Genomic DNA, 20,855 nt, shown 5'->3' with positions numbered 1-20,855 from the left:
TGAGTCTTCGTTCAAAACTTACCATTCGGTTGTGAGGCATTGCAAAACACTTCCATCGAACAAATATGTTTTAAGCAAGGACCGTTCTCTCTGCTTCTCCCCGTATCTGCCTCTTTCTGCACTGTGCCTATAGAGAACAAGTCTATATAGCATATGTTGTGTGTTGGCACATTGTGGTGCTTTTCAGGGGAGGAGACGGTTTTTCTAGATACTGTTGACACACAACAGGATGTGTGCATTTGCAGAAAACCACAAACTTTTGTTAGATTGATACAAACCTCCAAGGCAACAGGTAATGAGCCTGCAACGGTGTTAACCTCCACTAACATTTATCAATGTTAAGGAATATGAGCACAGAAAGCAGTTTTACTTTTAATTAATACTTATATTGTCATTTATCAAAATGTGGTCGCCATTTACTTCAATTGTGTTGGATTTGCCTGTACCCCTGTTTACCCCTGAAACTCCTTTGAGTTTTGTGGACTTCACCCACTCCTGGTATGAGTAAGATGTGAACTATCTCTTTAAGTGAGTGGGACCTCCCAGATGTGCTGCAGGCGGAACCTCCCAGCAGGCGGCTCGGGCCCGGCCCCCTCTCCTCTAGTCCCTCCCTCTGCCCGGCCCGAGTCCTCTGCTCCGCTGAACGCTGATGTGTTACTAACTCCAGCTGGAAGTCCAACAAGATGTTCAAACTGGGATCCAAGCTGCTGCTGCTTCTCCTCCTGGCCTTCCCCTGTGGACTCATCTCCATCGGTAGGTCGCGTCTGGACGTGTGTGGAGCGCGAGTTCGGTCCCGTCGCGTCTCTTTGCGAACAGTTCAGCAGTTTAGTTCTGTGTGGACGTATTGACGTGGCACAGTCTCACCGCAGCGCGCACGCAGCTTCACGGCGTCGCTAGCCTGGATGTGATTTTATCCACATCGCGCACGGTGGAGGAGAAGAGTCGGAGCGCGTCGCTTTTTGTTTCGAAGGGGAATGAAAGTGATCGAGCTGCTGCAGTTAGAATATAAGTTTAACTTCATGATCTGTAGAGATGAGTTTCTTTCTTCAAACTGTGTGTGTGTGCGCGCGCGCGCGTGTGTGTGATGCAGAAACAGTGAGCTGCTGCCTCTCACTGGGACACGTCACCATAGATATGCTCGTATGTCTTCCTTCCCGCTGCCACACATTAGCATGAGGAATGGTTATTGTTCTGCTCAGAGTAGTTTGATAAACAAGTGATCCAGATTATTACAAACAGCTAAATTCAAATAACCTGGCTATTTGGACAATAGCTGAATGTTTATATTGGACTGGTGTGTGATGGTCCAACTCTATCAACAAACAAAGATATCTAACATACATTTTAATTGTGTTTAATACCGTTGATAGAATATGGTATTTTGGTGGCCTGGCTATTGAAGTTTGAACAAAATATTTACATACAAAGTTTTGAGAGAGAAGATCATTCATAATGTGGCTATGTTGATCATATTTGGTGTCCATTTTCACTCACGTGTCGAGGTCCAACAAGAACTACCAGGGAAATGATGCTATTAATGAATCAATTCATTAAAGTCATGATATGATAATAACCACTGTCCTAAGTGATATTTCCACTCATCACAATATAGGGCTGGGCGATGTGGCACAAAAAATAATATCAAGACGAAAATCTTCACATTAGTCGTTATCAATAATCATCTGGATAAATCTCAAATTATATCTATTTTATATTTAACATCAGATTTTTGCTCCTGAGTAAAGGTTGTGGTTTTAAACTCGTCTTTATGAGCAGAGAGTGACAAACACTTGAGTTAGATCAATTATGTGTTATACCTCCTCACTGTGGTTACACAATGCATAAGAATCATATCTATGTTTATTGAACCTTTTGTTATGTTGCTATTGATAAAATTTGTATAATTGTTGATATAGTTTTATTGCCCAGTCCTTTCTTAATATCAATATTATTTCACCGTACGACCATCACTCATGCCGTCATGTCCTCTGATCCACGCAGGCCAGGTCTCCGCAGAGCCAGACTCTGCTGAGGACACCACCGAGGATGCAGATGCTGCCGTAGATGAGGAGGAGGAGGATGATGAAGAGGTTCTCGTTGAGGAAGATCAGATACAAGCAACGGTGTGTATATCACTGATCATGCAGCAGTGTGACAAAACACATTTTTTACATTAGGTGGTTACGTTACAATGTCGTGTTCATCCTCAGGAGGCTGAGGAAGAGGAGTCTGATGAAGGCACAGATAAACTGTTAACTTCTCACCCTGATGCCGACACGACCATTCTCTTCACGACAGGAGAAGGTTGGTCCAGGTCTCACTTCTTGGGGTTTCACTGTGTTTAAAATCAGAACCTCAACTGCTTCGTTGCTACACCTTATAACTGATGTTTTAACTGTATTTGATATTTAATCATATGCATCTACTCATTTAGAGTTCTTTGCCAATGAGATCGTGAGGTTCCTGGTGGGTTTCACCAACAAGGGGAGTCAGGATTTCGCGGTCCAGTCATTGGAGGCCTCTTTCCGTTATCCCCAGGACTTCCAGTTCTACATTCAGAATGTAAGTTTGATCTCAGATAAAACCACCAGCAAACACCTGCACCTTTTCACTTCTTTAGGACTTGGGTGTATAGAAAAATTATTTAAAAATGCATTAATGAGTTGGTTAAATAGAACTCTGACATTGTAAAAGGGGAAGAATGTGTGTTTAGGATGTTTAGGTGTTATTCCTCTGAACTATATCATTAAGGCAAAATAAAATCCATAACATTTATATCTTAGCTCATGTATAAGTTAGCATCTGTTTACTTGTTGTCCGCCCTGCCACTGAACACAATGAATACAATACTGACAAGTATTACATTAACATTTACCACATTAAAGCTCAGTTTTTAATGACGTGTGTGTGTGTGTGTGTGTGTGTGTGTGTGTGTGTGTGTGTGTGTGTGTGTGTGTGTGTGTGTGTGTGTGTGTGTGTGTGTGTGTGTGTGTGTGTGTGTGTGTGTGTGTGTGTGTGTGTGTGTGTGTGTGTGTGTGTGTGTGTTCAGTTCACAGCTTTGCCCCTGAACACAGCCGTGCAGCCCCAGACTCAGGCCTCCTTTGAGTACTCGTTCATCCCAGCTCAGCCCATGGCCGGTCGTCCATTCGGTCTTGTTATCCTCCTCAACTTTCTTGACAATGAGGTAAAAATAAATCTGAAAAAATCTTTATTCTGCATTAAAAAAGGTTTGTTGGTGGTTGGCCAGAACAAATTTTTACTGAAAATCAAAACTTGAAGATGCCATAATCAGAATTTTATTTTTCGGTATCTTCATGTTTTATAAAACTGGGATTGCCTTGCTCTTTACTCTCTTTATTTTCTCCCTGCTGAGAATTGACTGTTGTTTTTTTAGTAATAATGAATGAGGTGATGAATGCTGAATCTATGCCATTGTCTATATGCCATTTTGTGTTTCAAGAAGGTTCCTGAAAGTTGAAGGTATTTTCTCACTAGTTATTTTTCTTCAGGGTAACGTGTTCCAGACTGCCATTTATAACCAGACTGTCACCATCACTGAGAGAGAGGAGGGACTGGATGGAGAAACGTAAGGCCGAGTTATATCCTATCATGTGCATTCTTGTTAATGAAAAGGTCGATGATGCAGCTTGTCCTTTTTTATTCTTTCATTGCCAAAATGGAGAGAAGAGCTAATTATATGTAGATAATGTGTAAAGCTAATTATTTTTGCCCAGTTCTTTTACTTATTTGCAGTGTCTCATGAGGCCACATGCAGCTCTTTAAGGCTCCCTAATACCAGCTCCCCCAGAACATTGCAGCACATGCAAGGCCCTGTAAAAGGAGGTGTGAAATTGGCACGAAGAGATAAGTTGTCCGAATTGTGCTGCTGGTGCAAGATGCAGGAACTGTCGCCAGCAAATTCGCCAAGGACGGGAAAAAAAACTGTTTTCCATCCTAAAATATCAAATCTGGGGCCAATTGTTCTACGTTAGATTTCATGCATAAAGTTTGCCAAGAGATGGTTTTGAAGTTGCTACTGAAGGCAGCCATTTGGTTGAACAGTGCTCTGACTAAATTTGCATCCATTATTTAGGAAGCAAACTGCAGAAGGTTGATGGGAAGTCATAGAACTGTTTTCATACCATCCTCCTGAAGTCATTAAAACTGTGCTTGTCTACTTTGTGTTCTGAAATAAGCTGTAAAAGAAAAAAATATATTATAACATTAGAATGACACTCAGACAGTACATACCTCCAGAACAGCCCAACAGTCCCCTTATGAAACCACATTTTGTAGTTTTGGGATAATCATGCTGACAAACAAACAAACAAATGCAGACAAACACATTGATTTATTCCAGAGATCATCTTCTTGTTTTTGCAGAATGTTCCTGTACATTTTCCTGGCTGGCCTGGTCGGCCTGATGCTCTTTGGAATATACCAAGTCCTGGAGACGAGGACGGTATGTGTCAGTTTCAATAAACTGTTGAATTTCATATGTTAAGATATGTGTGTTTGTTCTATACATGGACATTAACTCATCCACCCTACATACCATTCCTTTAAACAGAGAAACATTGAGATTGAAGCAGGCTAATGGGTGGAGATAAGATGTTGTCTTTGATCCTGTGTTTTGCAGAAAAAGAGACTCCCTGTGAAAATAGAGAAGGGCACTGGTGGGATGAGTGATGTGGACATCAGCTGGATTCCTCAGGAGACTCTTAATGTCATGAGTATGTTCATATTAGTCCCCAAATGTCACAAATAATAACAATAGGCTCATATTACTGTTACAAACAAAAAGCTGATCCTCACTTCCTGTCTTGCAGACAAGGCTTCCCCGAAAACATCTCCAAGGAAACGAACCAAGAGGGCCGCGGGAACTGATCAATAAAACTGTCCATGTTTCCATCCGTCATCATAGGGTCCATCAGGCTTTCACTTCATCTCCTCACCACAGTAACCTGATTCCCATTCACAATGGATCAGCATTTCTGGAGCCTGACCAGTTTGTTCAAGATGTTTCTGTGGATTTCAGTCTCTCAGTCTGATGTTTCTGTTGGTGTCACAAGCAGTGTCCTGGATGCTACAGCTCTGCTCAAAGTATTTAGACACTACCAGGACTGAACTACAGTTCATTTTTGTATGTGTGTGTGTATAAGGGTAAACCATGTGGTCATTAAAAATCATGGAAAAACAAAAGGGATTTGGTACAGCTTGAGCCCAAAACAAAGCTGAATAGAATACATCCATGTGGATGCTGTGACATGATAATAATTAAATATTAATGTCATTATTCAAAGACTTGTCAAAATGAGGATAAAATATGTTATGACCTGAAAGCATCCACATATCTTTAAACCACCATTGTGCCTTACCTGCAGTGATTGTGATAAAAGATGCAGTTGATTACGACTACCCACTATTCCCCCTCTGCTGTTAACATCTAGTCACACGGCCTGAGGTCTGGGCCCTTTAGGTTTGATGTGATGTTTGTTTTATGTGGGAACAATGGCAGCTGCAAGAACAACAAGCATTAAAACAGTGTTCTCTGCCGGTATCTGCAGCTTCTTTTCATCACCAGCCTGTTGTCAGAGGCTCAGCGGAGCATCTTTACCAGATGCAGTCTTTCAGATTGTATTCCAGTATTTGTGATGAAACAATAAAGGGGTGAACAAAGTTCTTTTTTTAATTTTTATTCCTGTTTGTTGCTCTCATACTGCTGTAGTCTGCATTCTGTCACGGGTTGTGCGTCATGCAGTAATGTTACTATCATCTGCACAGTTTCAGTAAAATGACAGCTGTGCATGGCGTCACGTGAGGAAATTAGGATGGAAATGCCCTGAGTCACAGAGATATTTCAAACCCTTTAGTGAAGCTTTATCTTTTTGGGTTCATTAATTACTAATTCTCGTATGTGCTCTGTAGAATAATAGTAATGTAATTAATGAAATAATTTAAAATAATAATGATAAGAGATATTGTTCAATTGCCATAGTCCAAATAATTGATTCCAAACATGTAACCTAAATTTCCTTCAGGATTAATAAGGTATCTATCTATCTATCTATCTATCTATCTATCTTTTCAGCCGCACATACTTGTACACGTGTATTTTGGGAAAGGTTTACATATTAATATATTCTGATGTTTTTTTATGAGGGAGCAGCATTACTTTAAATTAGTTTTTAACCATTAAAACATATTTCAGATGCAATTAAAGATTTAAAACATGTCTTTAAGTCCTGAGAGCGGAATCCTGATATTAGATCTTGGCAGCAGCTTAGTGGAATAAAATGGAGATCCCACAAAGGGAGGTGAAAATCTATAACACGAGCATAAATGCTATATGATGACGTGACTGATGGAGGCGAGCACCGTGTGGGTACCGGCGGTGCGGTGGGAGTGTTGCGGGGTTGTGCGGTGCAGGCTGCTGCTGCTCGGGGGAGGTGCGGGAGCTGTCCGGTGCTGAGGGGGGAGAGGATGAGCTCAGCGCCCGCCGGGGGGCAGGTAACGTCAGCACCAGTCGGCCGGAGCAGGGGGAGACTGCGCACACACACACACACACACACACACACACACACACACACACACACACACACACACACACACCAAGTGTTTTTTATCAGCGCTCCATCACTGACACACACAGAAAGAATGGGCAGATGATCATCCCTCAACGCAGCTTCTCCTTCCTCTATTGCCGCTCGCCTTGACATGGGATGATATGGGATTTTACATGTCGACGAAGATCCGGGGGATTCTCGCGTTTGCTCTGGGTAAGATATTTCCTGATGGTCCGTAAGAGAAAACCGCCTGACATCGCTTCATCTCCCTGCATCTGAAATGTCACTGTAGTCTTCATGCATCTCCATCTGTTTTTTGCACGACGGTGATAAGATCTGCACCGTGGTGGCCAGCTGCTGGTAGAACAGCCCCATCCACCATAGATAACGGCATGGGTGGTCCCACCTGGGTGTTGGTGTGCAAGCTTTTATACAACATTAAAAAATAATAACTCATAAACTGATTCCTCCCTAAATGTCACTTTTACTAATGTTTGGTGATTTAATCGTGCTCATCTTGTATTGTTCTTGTGGAAACTCTGTGTTTTAGCATTTGAATCAGAAATAGCTCTAAACAAAGCATTGAACTCCATGTGGAGGAAATGTGTGAGGTGCAGTGATCACGATCTGTGACTCAATCTGTTTCACAGAAACACAAAACTGTAAAATATGATGAAATATTCGGAAAATGTATTGAATGGTATAAAAGTTGCATGATCATGACCAGTGAGGCAGTGAGAAGGAAGAGATTGAAAATACAGCATTGAGGAAAAATACCAAATGGCCTGTGAGGAGTCAAAGCAAAGACTTCTGGCAACTTTGTGCATTTGTCAGCAACAAAGTGCCACTGATTCATTTTTCAAACTTCTCCATTAAAAACCATAGTTTCACAGGTTTATAAAATCTGTTCACTTGTCACCTGTGTCTGTTTTGCAGTGTTCCTGTCCGTCTCGGTGTCAGGAGACTCACCAGACGTCAGGTGCGAAAAGGTTTACAGGGACTTTTCCTTCTGTGTCCTGGAGCTGGGAGAGAGCATGGACAACTATCAGGAGAACGTGACCAGTGAGACTGGAGTGGCGGCCGTGTGCAGGTGAGAATAACTCTATCAGTGTGTGAACAGCATGCGGCTTCCATTCATGCACATCTCTGTAATGAACATCAAATAGATCCTGAAGGTTTTGATTCGAGCCAAACCTTTCTGATTAATCCACTTTCAAAGAGGGCGAGAACTGTCATGATGGGCTGGAATAAAAACAGACACAAGCACTGATCTGAATCACTGTGCATACGGTTGTCTGTCAGTTCAGTTTGTATGAAATAGCACAACATTTTGTAGAATAATATAGAGAGAGACAGATGTGCATCTTCTGACAAAATCCTGGAGGAGATGCCATAACCTCAGAGGCAGAATAGAGAAATGAATGGTGCTGAGACACTGAGCTGTTGTGCTAAATAATTTATGACTTCGCTGCAGCTGTAATGAAATTCCAGGGACATATTTTGTCATTGTTTCTGCGCGTTGTCTACAGCCCCAGCACCGAATATTGAAGATAAAGATTTACACATAAGCCCTCTGTAGAAAACTGCCCACTTGCAATATCATGTGTGATATTGTTTCACTCGGATGCAGTTGCCATGGCAATTAAAGCTCAGCTTGACTTGCTCGAAGCCACTGTAACCATCCGAGACCATCAATAGATTATTGGCAAGCAAATGAATCCACGACAGCCAGAGCATGTCTGGATGCTTGTATAGCCATGCAGGATGATCTGTGAGTAAAACTGGCAGATGCAGCGTTGGTGTGATGATCCTTTGTTTGCCACAGCCACTGGGAAGCTTTCCACACATGTGCCCTCACAGCGCTGTCCGACTGTCAGGAGGAAGTCAGCTCCATCTGGGAGACGCTGAGGCAGGACTCCAGGAAGATGCGCTTCCAGGGAAGTCTGTTCGACCTGTGTAGCCCCAGCTCTGCTCCCGGCATATGTCCAAATCTCGTGGCACTTACTCTGCCACTGGTGCTGATCGTGACTGGGTCCAGCTGGCCCACTGTATAGATGGGGTCGGGGTGAGGGTGAGTGTGAGGAGAGGGGAGAGGGAAGGAGGGCCTCACATTCCCCCTGGGTTCAGTCCTCCTGAGTTCAAACTTAAAGCCAAGGATTTAAGAGAGACAAATGTTTTAACAAGGATTATTTTGACACAGAGCCACGGACGCCTGTGGCAAGCCAATCAATACTTGCTGTGATGAATAATGTTTGAAATCCTCTCAAATACTTCAGCTTGATCTCTACTTACGTCCAGACGCTGGTGCAGTGGTGGAGAAAATTACCTTTCTGCCAATTTATCAGTCCAGGCACACTAAAGCAAAATTCCAAGTACTGTAGGGATTTCACATTCAATGAAGACCAGAGTCTGACACCTCTGTCTCTCGGTCAACACTACACAATAGGTGGGACAAAATAATGTGGATACCTGTATCAGCTAAAGCAAAACAGAAATGCAACAGTATATTTGTGAAGATTATAAAGTAATGAAAAGTTTTAGCGGCATCAAAATTAGTTTGATGGATACACTGACTTGGAATAGAGAGAATGGTGTCGCTTTCATTGCTGCTCCTCAACCTGAACGTGTGTACTTGCTCTATGTAACTTTGGTGATCAGGTATGATTAAGATCAGTGTGGAACTGTTTATCTCAAATATTCAGCGAGGAAACTTTAAAAATATGAAGAATCTAAACAGAGTTTAGCAGCTCCTCTGTTTCAGGAGGCCTGGGATCATGGGTAACGTCCACTGTTCAGTTGTGTTTCAGTTCAGTGAGTGGCACGACACAATCAGAGCTCCTCATAGGCTTAGATTTTTTGTCTATACAAAAACCATTTAACTCACTCGGACATGGAGCACAACAGAATGAATAACCACATGTGGCTGTAGAGGGCGCTGTTGCTCAGTAAAAGTTACATAGTGTTGCTTTAACACTGAGGTCGTTTCTAAAGAAGTATTTGTTGAGCACTAGTTTTCATTATCATATGAGATAAAATGAGAAATAAAATGTTAATTAGTAAGTGTTAAAGGCTTTTGTAGGCAGACATTGTGATCTGAGGAGGAAGCTGACTAACAGTTTTAGTATGAGAGATTTAGCCACTGTCCCATCTAATTCTCTGCAAAAAAGCAAATAAAATACATTGCTTTAGTCTCACTATAGTGTTAAACAGAGAAGACAGCCAGTCCATAATGATGTTATTAGCTAACACACTACAGGAAAACATTTAAAGGGACACTCCACCCAAAAAACAACAGCAATGTCTCTGCAAATCTCAGCTCTCAGTCACAAAATCACAAAACTGTATTAATTTGTTGTTGGTGTGAAAACCAAATCACACATCATTGTGAGAGAATGACGGCAAAGCTAGCAACTGCAATGTTCAAATACATAACACATGAAATGTCCCTTTAACGTGTTTCCAGTTGTAGTGCACATGTATGTAAGTGACAATCAAGCCCCTTGTTTGAAACCTTTGACCCCTTCTCTCCATCGACATGTCAGCCCACTGTGGCTGATGTGGCACGGCTGCTATAAAGACACCAAAAACCCACGTCTGACACCAGACGACACACACTCTTACGATCGATCATCAAACTCCTGACCTGTTGATTTCTGTGACAAAAGGAAAATATGGAGCGTGAATGTTCAGTGTTTTTTGTTGTTTCAGATGTCTGTTACATCTTGTTGGAAACTTCTCACCTGTGTTAAACACAATATAAGCAGATCTTTACCTCAGACTACTGCAAAAACACAGTATGGTAAACAGTATGCAGATAGAATCCAACCCTGTGTTGTCTATCACAGAGATTAGATTTTCAAACAAGATTCTGTATAATTCAGCAAAATTATGATTAAAACTTCCCAAATTATCATATTTTAATATTCATGCACCGTGTTTACTTAAATTTATGCACCTATAATTAACTTCTAATGAAGTCAAATTATATGCAATAGCAAAATAGCAGCTGCCATAATAGAATGTTTTTAAAAACCATACAATTGGTTTTGCATTAGTGGTATTTTGATTAATCATTTATCTATGAATTGTATTCTCATAAAATGCAGATTCAATACTGCTTCATTTATCCGTTTCATGCTTTTAATTTGGTGAAACTTGGGCTTGATATTACTACAAATCCTCAAACTGCAAAATCAGCAAAGAGAAAGAAAAGTGTGGAGGTCTCATAGAAAGGGAAAAGGATAATAGGTGCTGAGGTTAGTAGCAATATAACTGGCATCATCCACCACTGATTAGACTGATGTCTCAAATAAACACTGATAGCACAAATAGCTGTAATGGTCCATATGAAGTTAGTATTTAGGAAATGTGTGACTCATCTTCTCATGCGGCAGTAGTCACTGAGATTTAGAGCAAATTAAAAATTGATAAGCAATAGCATTCATCTTTGTTTCTTCAAAACTGTCACCACTTGCACATTTATTTTAATTGTCCTAGGCATAATCAAAATATAGATCATTTCCGTGATCCTGAATATTATTCGTCACCAATTTTTATCACAAATGCATGAGTTTTTGTGGCAGTTCCTTCCTCGGACACGGCGTACAGTGGTATTGATCTGTGCATGAAGTTACGCTAGCTCCTCAGTGTATCTGCATTCTTTCATATGCACATTCATCAGCCACCCACCCCCGCACCCATCACATTAGCATGTTTGTTCTAGTCGTTTTTTTTTATTTCATGTTTCACAAGTGGTAGCATTATTATCATCCATTGTGTATCCGGTGGTGAGAATACAAAACCAGTTGTGGTGTCCTCCGAGCATGAGCAATATGTACGGTCACTTCTTTAAAGAGGACTCTTTAATATCTTTGTATGCTGTTTAAGAAAGCATGAAAATGACTGTGTTGTCATGAGCATTACACAACAATTATCCCTGATGTCCGTTTAAACATGGAGAGAACGTTTGAATGTAAAATCAAGTCAGTACCCATGTGATGTTTTTCAGTTGACTGATAGAAAAGCACACCATTTACAAACTGTATAAAGCAATATATGGCAAAGTAATGTTTGTAATAATAAAGCACCATGTTTAAAATAATACGTGTGTGATCTTCTCTTGAGCAAAACTATTGGATGGTAAAGATGGACAGACACAAGGTGGTAAAGCAGTGGCGTATTTAATCGATGCAGTAAGTCCTCGGCTCTACAACTCATGTACAACTGAGCTTCTGTTTTTAGTCGTCCCTGAAGCAAAGTGTTGCTAATGAGGATCGGACAGCAGTTTTTCACTCGTTAGCGCTCTCCCATCTGCTCCTTTCCACCTGGACACTTCCTACGGTGGCGGTGGTGGGAGGAAACGAGAGGTCAGAGCCCGAGGTGGAAAACCTGAGGAGGAGCACAGACACGCTCATGGTGTGACCCTCATTAGAAGATCTATCTTTGATGTCTGAAGCATAATGGCCAATAATTATTTTTCTCCTGCAGATTCCTGACTGACATATTCACCGTTCTCTTCAATCAATCCAAACCGGCAGGGTTTTATTAAACAGCATATCCACAGAGGTACTTGCATTGTGCAAGTGTGCAAGAAAAAAAGTCTTAATGCTGCTGCAAACACAATTCAAATTGTCAGAGGAAAATATTTACAATTTAACTATGATGCTTCTGCCTAGTAACAAGCCAGGGAATATAATTACATGAATAGGTCCAGTTCATAAGTTTTGTGTGTTTAAATACATAATAAAAACTTAAGTTATGCTAAAAAATAATAAAATGGTGGCATTGGGAATAGTTGCACAGCCATGGCTACAAATAATCAAATACCGACACTGGCTTAGAAAGAGCAGTCGTGAGTTTGAACAAATCTTAAAGGAATAGTTTTGAGTATGTGCTTGTTTGCTTCCTTGCTTACAGTTGCCTTCAGATAGATATAACTCTCATGTCTGTACATAACAATTATAGCCTAGAAGAAAAACAGGAAGGAAAGGATTTCTTTGCTCTGTGCAGAGGTAACAAAATCCAACTACCAGCAGCTATTAAAACTCATTGATTAACATGTTGTCTCATCTACTTTAGTTGTACGATAACATCTAAAATAAAGTAGTGCCATGACTGTGAGTTTTTGATCAGATTAAAACTATTAGAAACTAGAAGGGTGCCCGGACAATGCATACCTGTGCCAAAGCTAACGCTCTATCTTGCCATGTTAAATCATTTGAAAAACATTCCTGGATCAGCCCGTTTATCCGGATCCACTTCAAAATGTAAAGCGTTCTTCAATGATTCATGCCCGACCCCTGCACAAACTAAATGGAGATTTGTTTAGTAGTACTGCTGCCAATCATAAGAATAAACAAACAATGCAAAGATTATAGAGTCAGAGGTAATAATATGTTACAGTGAGCTTAGGAGGGGCTGGTGTTTTAAAACATGCTCAGCTTGTCTACCTGCTTCCAGATAACTGCATTGACCTAAAACAAACAAGATAGCAAATTTACCAAAATGTCAACTGTACCATTACCATAATATTGAATTTATACTCCACTTTGAAAACCTGATTCTAAACCAAGAGACCACATATTCCGCACTAAGAAGGTAATTTAGAGTCTTAAAAGCTGATGCTAGAGATAAAGCTGATGTTGCTCCAGAAATCATCAGTGCTGCACATTTCAGGAGTTTTCATGTCACATCCCCACAAACAGTGACTGTATGTTTGGAAACACGGCTGGTGGCTGACAAACTGTCCCCAAAGTGGCCACCTCGTCTGCATAATACACCATGACATGAAGAGAGGGAAGCAAACAAGACTAGCTGTGCAAGATACTGTACTGAAAGTCTAGAATAAACAGAATGTACAAAGTTTATCCAGATAGGTAAAAAGAAGCCTGATTTTACTGGTGACATATTAAAGGAGAAAACTCTCCTACACACAATGTTGACTGCGATTACTGAATTTTAAAAACTTCAGTTTGAACATTGAACTTTTTATCCAACATCTGGCTTTTTTACATCCAGCAACTGTATAAGACAAAAAAGATATAAGTGATAACTTTGCACACTTACATCTCTAAATTGCTGTGAGATGTAACAAACAAAATACCCTGTGACAGGATGGTCATGATGTCTGTTGGCTGCCCCAGCAACACAACAGAGGAAAGAGGAACAATGTCTGGTTTGGACAGCTGTTTCACGCCCCTGTTTGATCTCAGATTGTTCTTTTCAATGCATTTGAAAAAGAAAAAATACTTTTAATCTTAAAATGTTTTAAAATTAGGAAAAGGAATGATCGTGCTAATGTTCTTAGATTTGAGAGGAAAAGTTACCAGTTGTCAAAGAAAAAAATTCTAACAGTCGTTAGTTTCACAGAAAGTGACGTCTTCTTTCAGGCATAGTATTATGTATCTTAATATGTTAGAGTTAACACTGTCCAACATTTAAAGGACAGAGAATAACTAGATCAGTTCATCCAATGTATCCGTTTAAGAGGAAATGCATGACAATCTAACAGATGCAGGGTCACGTTCCATTTCTTTTACCAAAAGTGGAAGAACGTCCATTGAGCGAGTCCGTTGAGGGTTGGCCATCCACACATTTTCAGCATGGTGTCGACAAAAATTCACAGGTTAGACTTGGGTCCACTATTGACTGGAATGGCCCTGAGCTCAGTTCGCATGCACAAGTACTCTCCAATTACAGCCATCAAGGCCATGCAGGCCACATTGACGAGCCACCAGGACAGGGCAGCTGGAAGATGAGCGTTATAGATCCAGCAGCCGATCATGTGGAAGAAATGCACGGTGACCGTGAAGTCCAGACACTGTTTCCCTCGACGTATGAAGAACCACAGACCAAGGGCGCTGCAGGAACAAGGAGACCGAAAGGTTGTGTTGTCAGTCATGTTTGTTTATGTTTCTGGTAAGATTCTTGTGTTGAACCTCAAAATGAAAACGTTCAAGTCTTTCCACACAACAAATCAACAGAAACAATTTTTTACCCTTTTAAGGTAAATGACTAACAGTGTTTATTTCAGTGTGAATAAATCCTTTGTACCATTTATAGTGTTTGTATTACAAGATCCTTGAACCACAACACACTCTATAGATACATTGTGAAAAAACTGTAGAAATTACTCACCAGGTGAGAGAGTTTAAGATGAACGCCATCATTGAAAGCCTTCCTTGCATTGTTGCAAAGCCAAGCGCCTGTCACAACAGAGCAAACATTTAAGTCCAGTTTCAGAAGCGAACAAATGTGACACAAAACAACAGGTTCCACAGATAGAACATCTTACACAGTAACTCACTTCATAGCTGAAGATCTGGTCCAGTGATCGACTAGTTGGCACCAGACTGTCCACTCCGGCCATCCACAGGCCCAAGAAGCTGTAGTAGATGCACTGCATCAACACAATCTGGCCCACGATGAGAACTGGGTCCCAGATGTAGCTACGGAAGTGACTGGCCATTGTGCTACCCCTACAGGCGCAAAGGACGTTAACAGCTGGCCTAAAATGTTACCAGCCAACCCATCCAGTGTGACCTGTGTGTGCGAATTCAAAATCTGAAATGATAAAAATGACATTGTGAAATCCATTAGTACCTTTCATTCATGGGTTTTGAATTTTATGACAATGGTTTAATCAAACACTGAAATGGGACAGTTATTGCAGGACTACAGCTATTTCCAAAAGGCCACATACATTGCTGTGCAGTGTTAAACTGTTATTTGCCAATCTTAACAGACAAAAGAAGAAAATCATTAAGTACGCACAATTCAGGCAATGGCTGAGTCTGAAATAGCTTTTCAAAACATCAAGCTGGAGCTCACCATGACCTCTACAATATAAATGTAATAAACACTGTTAGCTTGTAATTATTGTGTAACACTTGAAAATATAAAAATGTGTTCCTGGAGCTGTTAAAAGAACCCCTGATTAGTTTAAGCAATACAAACAGTCCCAAGTTACCAGAGTCATAAACTATTAACCACTGTTATCAATAGACTAGACATGTTATCAATACTGTACCTTTTTATGTTCAATATGTCATAATCATACGGTGGCAGAGAGAGCTCAAATTAAGAAAACACATGCAAATAGAAAAAACACATCCAAATACAGAAACAGCCTGCAAAAAGTCACAACACAAGCAAAGTCAGAAAACATCCTCATCTATTTGATCACACATGTGCTGCAAAAAGACACAACACGTGCAAATTGCAAAAAAGACACCAAAAATGTTTCCAGGGGACCCAAAAAAGTGATGAACCTGGCTGTAGTTCAATCCTTTGTGAAGGTATTGAAGTCTGCCACTCGTCGGTGGTGATGGAACTTGAAGCATTGAACTACAGCCAGGTTCATCACTTTTCTGGGTCCCCTGGAAACATTTTCGGTGTCGTTTTTTCTTAACTTGCATGTGATGTGACTTTTTTGCAGCGCATGTGTCGTCACATTGATGAAGTTGTTTTCTTAATTAGCACACGTTTTTTTCTATTTGCATGCGTTTTCCTAATTGCCAGTGGGTTGAGCTCTCTCTGCCGCCATATAAATCAAGCTTTAAAGCAAGGATGGATCTTTACTATAAAAGTCCAACTAATAATGCATTTTTGAAGCTGATAATGACTTCAACATTTAGTTCTGTGTTGTTGCACATTCATATTTTTATTGTGTATGGTGGTGACTAGACTATAACTACAACACAGTGCAGTGCTAATAGATTAAGTCACTTTAGATGTTTACGGTCCTATCCAACACACAGGAAGGTGTCTCATCCCAAATCTATTATAATCCATTGTGTATATGAAGATACACAACAGGAGAGCTGCGGTTAGTTTCTGCTGATGACAACCACAGCTCGTGTTATTGTATCACATCAGCAACAGCGCGTGTCATGATGATGTTAGAATTACACACAGTTAATTTCATTAGATTCAGGTAAACTTGAGGAGCACACAGCTAGCACAGAGCACACAGCTAGCTTAGTTACTTTACACCTACACACATTCAACATCTGGCTAAAGCTAAAAAAGAGCAGACACGTAGTGTTAACGAAGTTTCCCGGGTCTGTTAGTTACGGAAAACAAAATGGCATTCAGTTAAGTTAACCACAAAGAACCACTAGTTTCAACAGTAGGTGTAAACAGCAGCTAAGTTAGCGGTGGCTCAACTACACGGAGACTGACCAACAGGTAGCATCGTGTTAGCTTGTGTGCTCAGTCTGGTCCCAGTAGCAGCGGATACACACCTGAAACCTGGGCTGCAGGGACTTCAGGGCCCAGTGTTCACCACGAGCCTCACGTTTCCTTTCTGTCTCCACACTGACACCGACATCGAGCTCGGCCTTGTTGTCTTCAACTGCTGGACCTGGCTAACAACACGGAAGTCCCGGTGGCGACCCCGGAAAGAAAACTTTAACGACCCTACACTATTTTCAAAGTAAAATACCATTGATAAAAAAATAACCATCTATGTGGAATTGATCCTGTTGATTCATCTTTTGTAAAACAGAGGGACAAACGGTCTCGTAATTTATAACAAAACACCTGCATGTATGATGTCACACGACACAGACACTGTTTCTTCTTTTCTTTCATTTTGAAATGGTTTCCCATTTAAATGTGTAGGTGGTTGTAGCTGTAGTTTCAATGAAATGGAATGAAATTAAAAATGATCGTGAATGATGAAGATGAAGGTTCTCCTTAAGTATATGTAAATGTATTTATTTTACTTGATGTGTGTGTTGTCTTCTGCACTTTGCTTTTTCCTACTGCTCCCAAATGCTGTTAATTGTTGTGTCATTTTGATTATGACGTGCCTCTATTGTTGGTAATATATTTGAAGTTGAACAATAATTAAAAAAAAATGTCATGTCTTATTATTTAGGTTCAACACAATTATTATGTGTGGCTTTTTATTGGTTGTGAGAGCAAAGTAATGAACGCATTTAACTTTCTCAAACACACGAGGAAATTAGTTTTTGTGTTAAAATAAAATAAAATACATTTTAATAGACTTCACTCATGAGATCAAAACAAACACAATTATTTATTTAATTTCATCACTACATATTATATATACATATACATATATGCAGTGCTGAAAAAAAATGGTAGAGTACACATTCAACAGAAACCTAATAGCTGGTAGCTTTAATAGACTTTGAATTTAAGTCTTCTATCTTAACTAATGTATTCATCTTATTTAATATTTTTGCTTTCTGTTTTTGAGCCTTTACTTAAGATGTAATGTAGTAACATAGAAAAATGATTGCTTTGTTCATCCTGTTTGAGGCTTTAGTTATTCTGCCTCAAAAATGTATTATAAAAAAATGCAGAGGCATCATTTCCAGGCATGATGGTGTGGCTGGTGACTGGTGACATGAAGCTTGTTAATAGTAGGGTGAGTTTGGGTAAACTGTGACAGTGGGTAATGTGGGACACCTAAGCTTCAGTCTGTTTATTTCCTGTTCTAACAAAATCTACAACTCAACAGGACTACATGGATTGCTACTAAATGGATATCATGTGACAGAAATCACATGACTTCATTGGGGTGATTCACATAAAGGAGCGGGGTAAAACAATTTAAGAGTCTCAGGGGTAAACAGCGTTGCAGCCAAATCCAATACAATTTAAGTAAATGGTGACCAATTCTTCAAACGTAAAAAACACCCCTGAAAAATAAGCTGAAAAAGGCTCCACACTGCTCCTGTGGTGTCATCCAAAGATCCGTACGCCCTGGCATTCAAATTTGACTCGAAACAAGTGTGGACTCAAACACTTCACCCATCCCTCCATCGATATGCACTAGAAGTTGTTTGCGATCCGTCAGTAAGAGGAAGAAGCTGGGTATCATCAACACCTCCTCCCATCCTCTTCCAGTTCCTCAGGTGTGTAAGTGGGTGTGGCTCCATCAGATCAACACCTCTCCTCCTCATATGGCTATTAAAATAAAAAAAATGCCGTGCAGCTTGAAAACAAGCCTCTGGTTGACAGACCAGTCGTTGAAGTCACAGGGATAATTATCACATTGATACCTGTCCTCAGCAGAACAACAAAAAAACACCTCTCTTTACACAGCTCTGGTTTTCTGCCTCAGGAACTTTCTTTCTCATTTTTGAAGGGCCTCCTCCTGCAGTGGTAAGAAATCTTTTGTAAATATGTTGTAAGTTGCCAGTACCTTGAATAAGATGTGCAATTATTGAGATCAACTCAGGGGCCTGTAGAAGTTTACATTGAAGGAAGTTCAACATACTAAATTCAGTTGACTCTACCTTATCTGGCCTTGTTCATCCTGGATAACCAGTTCTACGAAGAAGGTATGACTGTGTCAAAAAAAGGATTTGCTGGAATTTGCCATGGTGTATATGAGCAAGTATAAATATTAAAAAAAAATAGGAAAAAATATAAAACTAGGAAACAAAATCAAATAGGAAAAATAATATAAGCACCAGGGCAAGGATTTTGCAATAGTTTATAAATAAACACTAGAGATTGGATTGTGCAAAATTAAATTTGTCTGTTATTTGCCACGGGAAGTTAGAGTGTCCAAGTGTCCCAGTCACAGGCAGGGACATCAGTGCAGTTCAGTGATAGGGTCCCAGGCCTTGTTGATGAGGCCATCAGAAGTCGGGGAAAAACTGTGGCGTGAGGTTCTGGTCCTGATGGCCCTTAGCCTTCCTGCCAGAGGGAAGTGGCTCTAAGAGTCCATGTCCAGGGTGGGAGCTGTCAGCCACAATCTTACCTGCACGTCTCAGAGTCCTGGAGACGTACACGTCCTGGAGAGAAGGCAGGTTGCAGCCGATCACCTTCTCGTCGGAGTGAATGATGTGCTGCAGTCTGGCCCTGTCCTTGGCTGTAGCAGCAGCCTACCATACGGTGATGGAGGAGGTTAGGATGAACTCTATGATGGCAGTATAGAAGTTCACCAACATGGGCTTTGGCAGGTTTAACTTCTTCAGCTGCTGCAGGAAGTACATCCTCTTTTGGGCTTTTTTAGTGAGGGAGCTGATGTTTGTTCTGCTGCATGACCTCAACAGCCTGGTCATTTATCACCAGGGGAGAGATGACCACAGGACTAGTCCTAAAATCTGTTGTCATCTCCCTCGTCTTGGACACCTTTATTTATATTTAAAAAGGACGACTTACACCAGTCAGTGAATTCTGACACCACTGGGCCATGATCAGGGTCAGCACTGCTGAGGAGGGACAGGATGACGGAATCTTCACCAACCTTATTATGTGACGCTCTGCATGTTGGCTTTGACATCATTGAGTTTTCTTCATCTTCTTGTCATGTGATCTTATTGTTAACTTTTCACTTTGGTGAAGGGGACTTTTGTCTGTCGTTGTAAGCAAATTTCACTGGAGGACAAAAGAAAACTGCCTGAGGTTCCTCTCGTGTCAGCCAGGTACAGTAACTTGAGTCTGCAGCAGGCACGGGCTCACCAAACGTAAACAGATGGCAACAGGCATTAACAATTTATGTTTGAAAGTTTCAAATTAATTATCCAGCTGATAAAATCTACATTTTCAGGACATAAAGCAAAGCAGCATTACTTTTTTACTACTTTCTGACACTATACCATAGTGGGAGTATGGAGGACAAAGGCGCGTGTGGGAAAGTGTGTGGATAAATTAACTCAACAATGCATCTGCACAATTTTTTCTTATACTTTGTATCACTTGGGAGGGTTTCTCCAGATGACTTTTGGAGCTCATCCGGTCAAGTTAATATTAAGTATGGTCCAAAAAACATGTTAAGCTATTTGTACGAATATGCTATCACAGTGCCTGATTTCTTCTTCCCGCATTTTTATCTAAAGTTCATCACACAATACAAAGCCCCTTACCCTTACTAAGTTAATCAAGTCTGGCAGCCGCTTCCTGCCCCTGCTTAGTTGACCCCTGAAGCTCTACTAATGTGAAACCCCTGTTCTTCCTCCCTGGTGAGCCAGCTGTGATCCCATCACAACATCTGTACCCACTGATCACAGCTACATTTGCATATAGTCTGATCACCTCCCTCTCCCCACTGTATATATGTCTCAGATCTGTTCTCTACAGTAAACTCATAGTACTCTGGAATAAACTCACTCAAGTCAGAAAATTACATCATATAGTCAAGTGTAGGAATACATTCACTTTTGCAACCAATCAGATTGCGGACACAATATACTTTATTTAGACTAACTAATAATTTGTCACCATTTGGTATAAATGATATCATTATAACATGGTATTAGTATAATTTAAACAAGTTCTTCATCTTCTTCTTCGCTTGGCCAACGT

General features: G+C 40.6%; 3 protein-coding genes across 3 annotated transcripts; 2 read left to right on the top strand and 1 right to left on the bottom strand.

The window, feature by feature from the left end:
- The first annotated feature begins 594 nt into the window (after window positions 1-594).
- LOC118105146 (translocon-associated protein subunit alpha) lies at window positions 595-5,679 on the top strand. The gene is made up of 9 exons (XM_035152589.2): window positions 595-753; window positions 2,002-2,123; window positions 2,211-2,304; window positions 2,435-2,562; window positions 3,050-3,184; window positions 3,510-3,586; window positions 4,384-4,462; window positions 4,640-4,733; window positions 4,830-5,679. The coding sequence occupies exons 1-9, from the start codon at window positions 684-686 to the stop codon at window positions 4,892-4,894; spliced, it is 864 nt and encodes a 287-aa protein (XP_035008480.1). The 5' UTR covers window positions 595-683; the 3' UTR covers window positions 4,895-5,679.
- A 697-nt stretch (window positions 5,680-6,376) lies between these two features.
- Window positions 6,377-9,581, top strand: LOC118105100 (neuritin). The gene is made up of 4 exons (XM_035152521.2): window positions 6,377-6,510; window positions 6,686-6,779; window positions 7,503-7,656; window positions 8,392-9,581. Exons 1-4 carry the CDS (start codon window positions 6,484-6,486, stop codon window positions 8,618-8,620), a joined length of 504 nt encoding a protein of 167 aa, XP_035008412.1. The 5' UTR covers window positions 6,377-6,483; the 3' UTR covers window positions 8,621-9,581.
- Window positions 9,582-11,730: 2,149 nt separating this feature from the next.
- sys1 (SYS1 golgi trafficking protein) lies at window positions 11,731-16,962 on the bottom strand. Its single transcript, XM_035152620.2, has 4 exons — window positions 16,811-16,962; window positions 14,872-15,128; window positions 14,703-14,770; window positions 11,731-14,425 (listed from the first exon to the last, which is right to left on the bottom strand). Exons 2-4 carry the CDS (start codon window positions 15,031-15,033, stop codon window positions 14,185-14,187), a joined length of 471 nt encoding a protein of 156 aa, XP_035008511.1. The 5' UTR covers window positions 15,034-15,128; window positions 16,811-16,962; the 3' UTR covers window positions 11,731-14,184.
- Window positions 16,963-20,855: the final 3,893 nt, after the last annotated feature.

Source organism: Hippoglossus stenolepis, chromosome 3 (assembly GCF_022539355.2).
Source record: "Hippoglossus stenolepis isolate QCI-W04-F060 chromosome 3, HSTE1.2, whole genome shotgun sequence".
Taxonomy (NCBI): Eukaryota; Metazoa; Chordata; class Actinopteri; order Pleuronectiformes; family Pleuronectidae; genus Hippoglossus; species Hippoglossus stenolepis.
The sequence above is the reverse complement of the archived record's forward strand: the minus strand, read 5'-3'. Positions and strand labels throughout refer to the sequence as shown.

What these genes read in the sequence shown, in the direction of transcription:
- LOC118105146 (XM_035152589.2), top strand. Translation starts at nt 684, where the DNA reads ATGTTCAAACTGGGATCCAAGCTGCTGCTGCTTCTCCTCCTGGCCTTC. An exon ending in CTGTGGACTCATCTCCATCG is followed by an intron (nt 754 to 2,001) that starts GTAGGTCGCGTC and finishes TGATCCACGCAG; the next exon opens with GCCAGGTCTCCGCAGAGCCA. An exon ending in AAGATCAGATACAAGCAACG is followed by an intron (nt 2,124 to 2,210) that starts GTGTGTATATCA and finishes GTTCATCCTCAG; the next exon opens with GAGGCTGAGGAAGAGGAGTC.
- LOC118105100 (XM_035152521.2), top strand. Translation starts at nt 6,484, where the DNA reads ATGAGCTCAGCGCCCGCCGGGGGGCAG. An exon ending in GATTCTCGCGTTTGCTCTGG is followed by an intron (nt 6,780 to 7,502) that starts GTAAGATATTTC and finishes TCTGTTTTGCAG; the next exon opens with TGTTCCTGTCCGTCTCGGTG. An exon ending in GGAGTGGCGGCCGTGTGCAG is followed by an intron (nt 7,657 to 8,391) that starts GTGAGAATAACT and finishes TGTTTGCCACAG; the next exon opens with CCACTGGGAAGCTTTCCACA.
- sys1 (XM_035152620.2), bottom strand. Translation starts at nt 15,033, where the DNA reads ATGGCCAGTCACTTCCGTAGCTACATCTGGGACCCAGTTCTCATCGTG. An exon ending in ACCAGATCTTCAGCTATGAA is followed by an intron (nt 14,771 to 14,871) that starts GTGAGTTACTGT and finishes CTGTTGTGACAG; the next exon opens with GCGCTTGGCTTTGCAACAAT. An exon ending in ATCTTAAACTCTCTCACCTG is followed by an intron (nt 14,426 to 14,702) that starts GTGAGTAATTTC and finishes TTGTTCCTGCAG; the next exon opens with CGCCCTTGGTCTGTGGTTCT.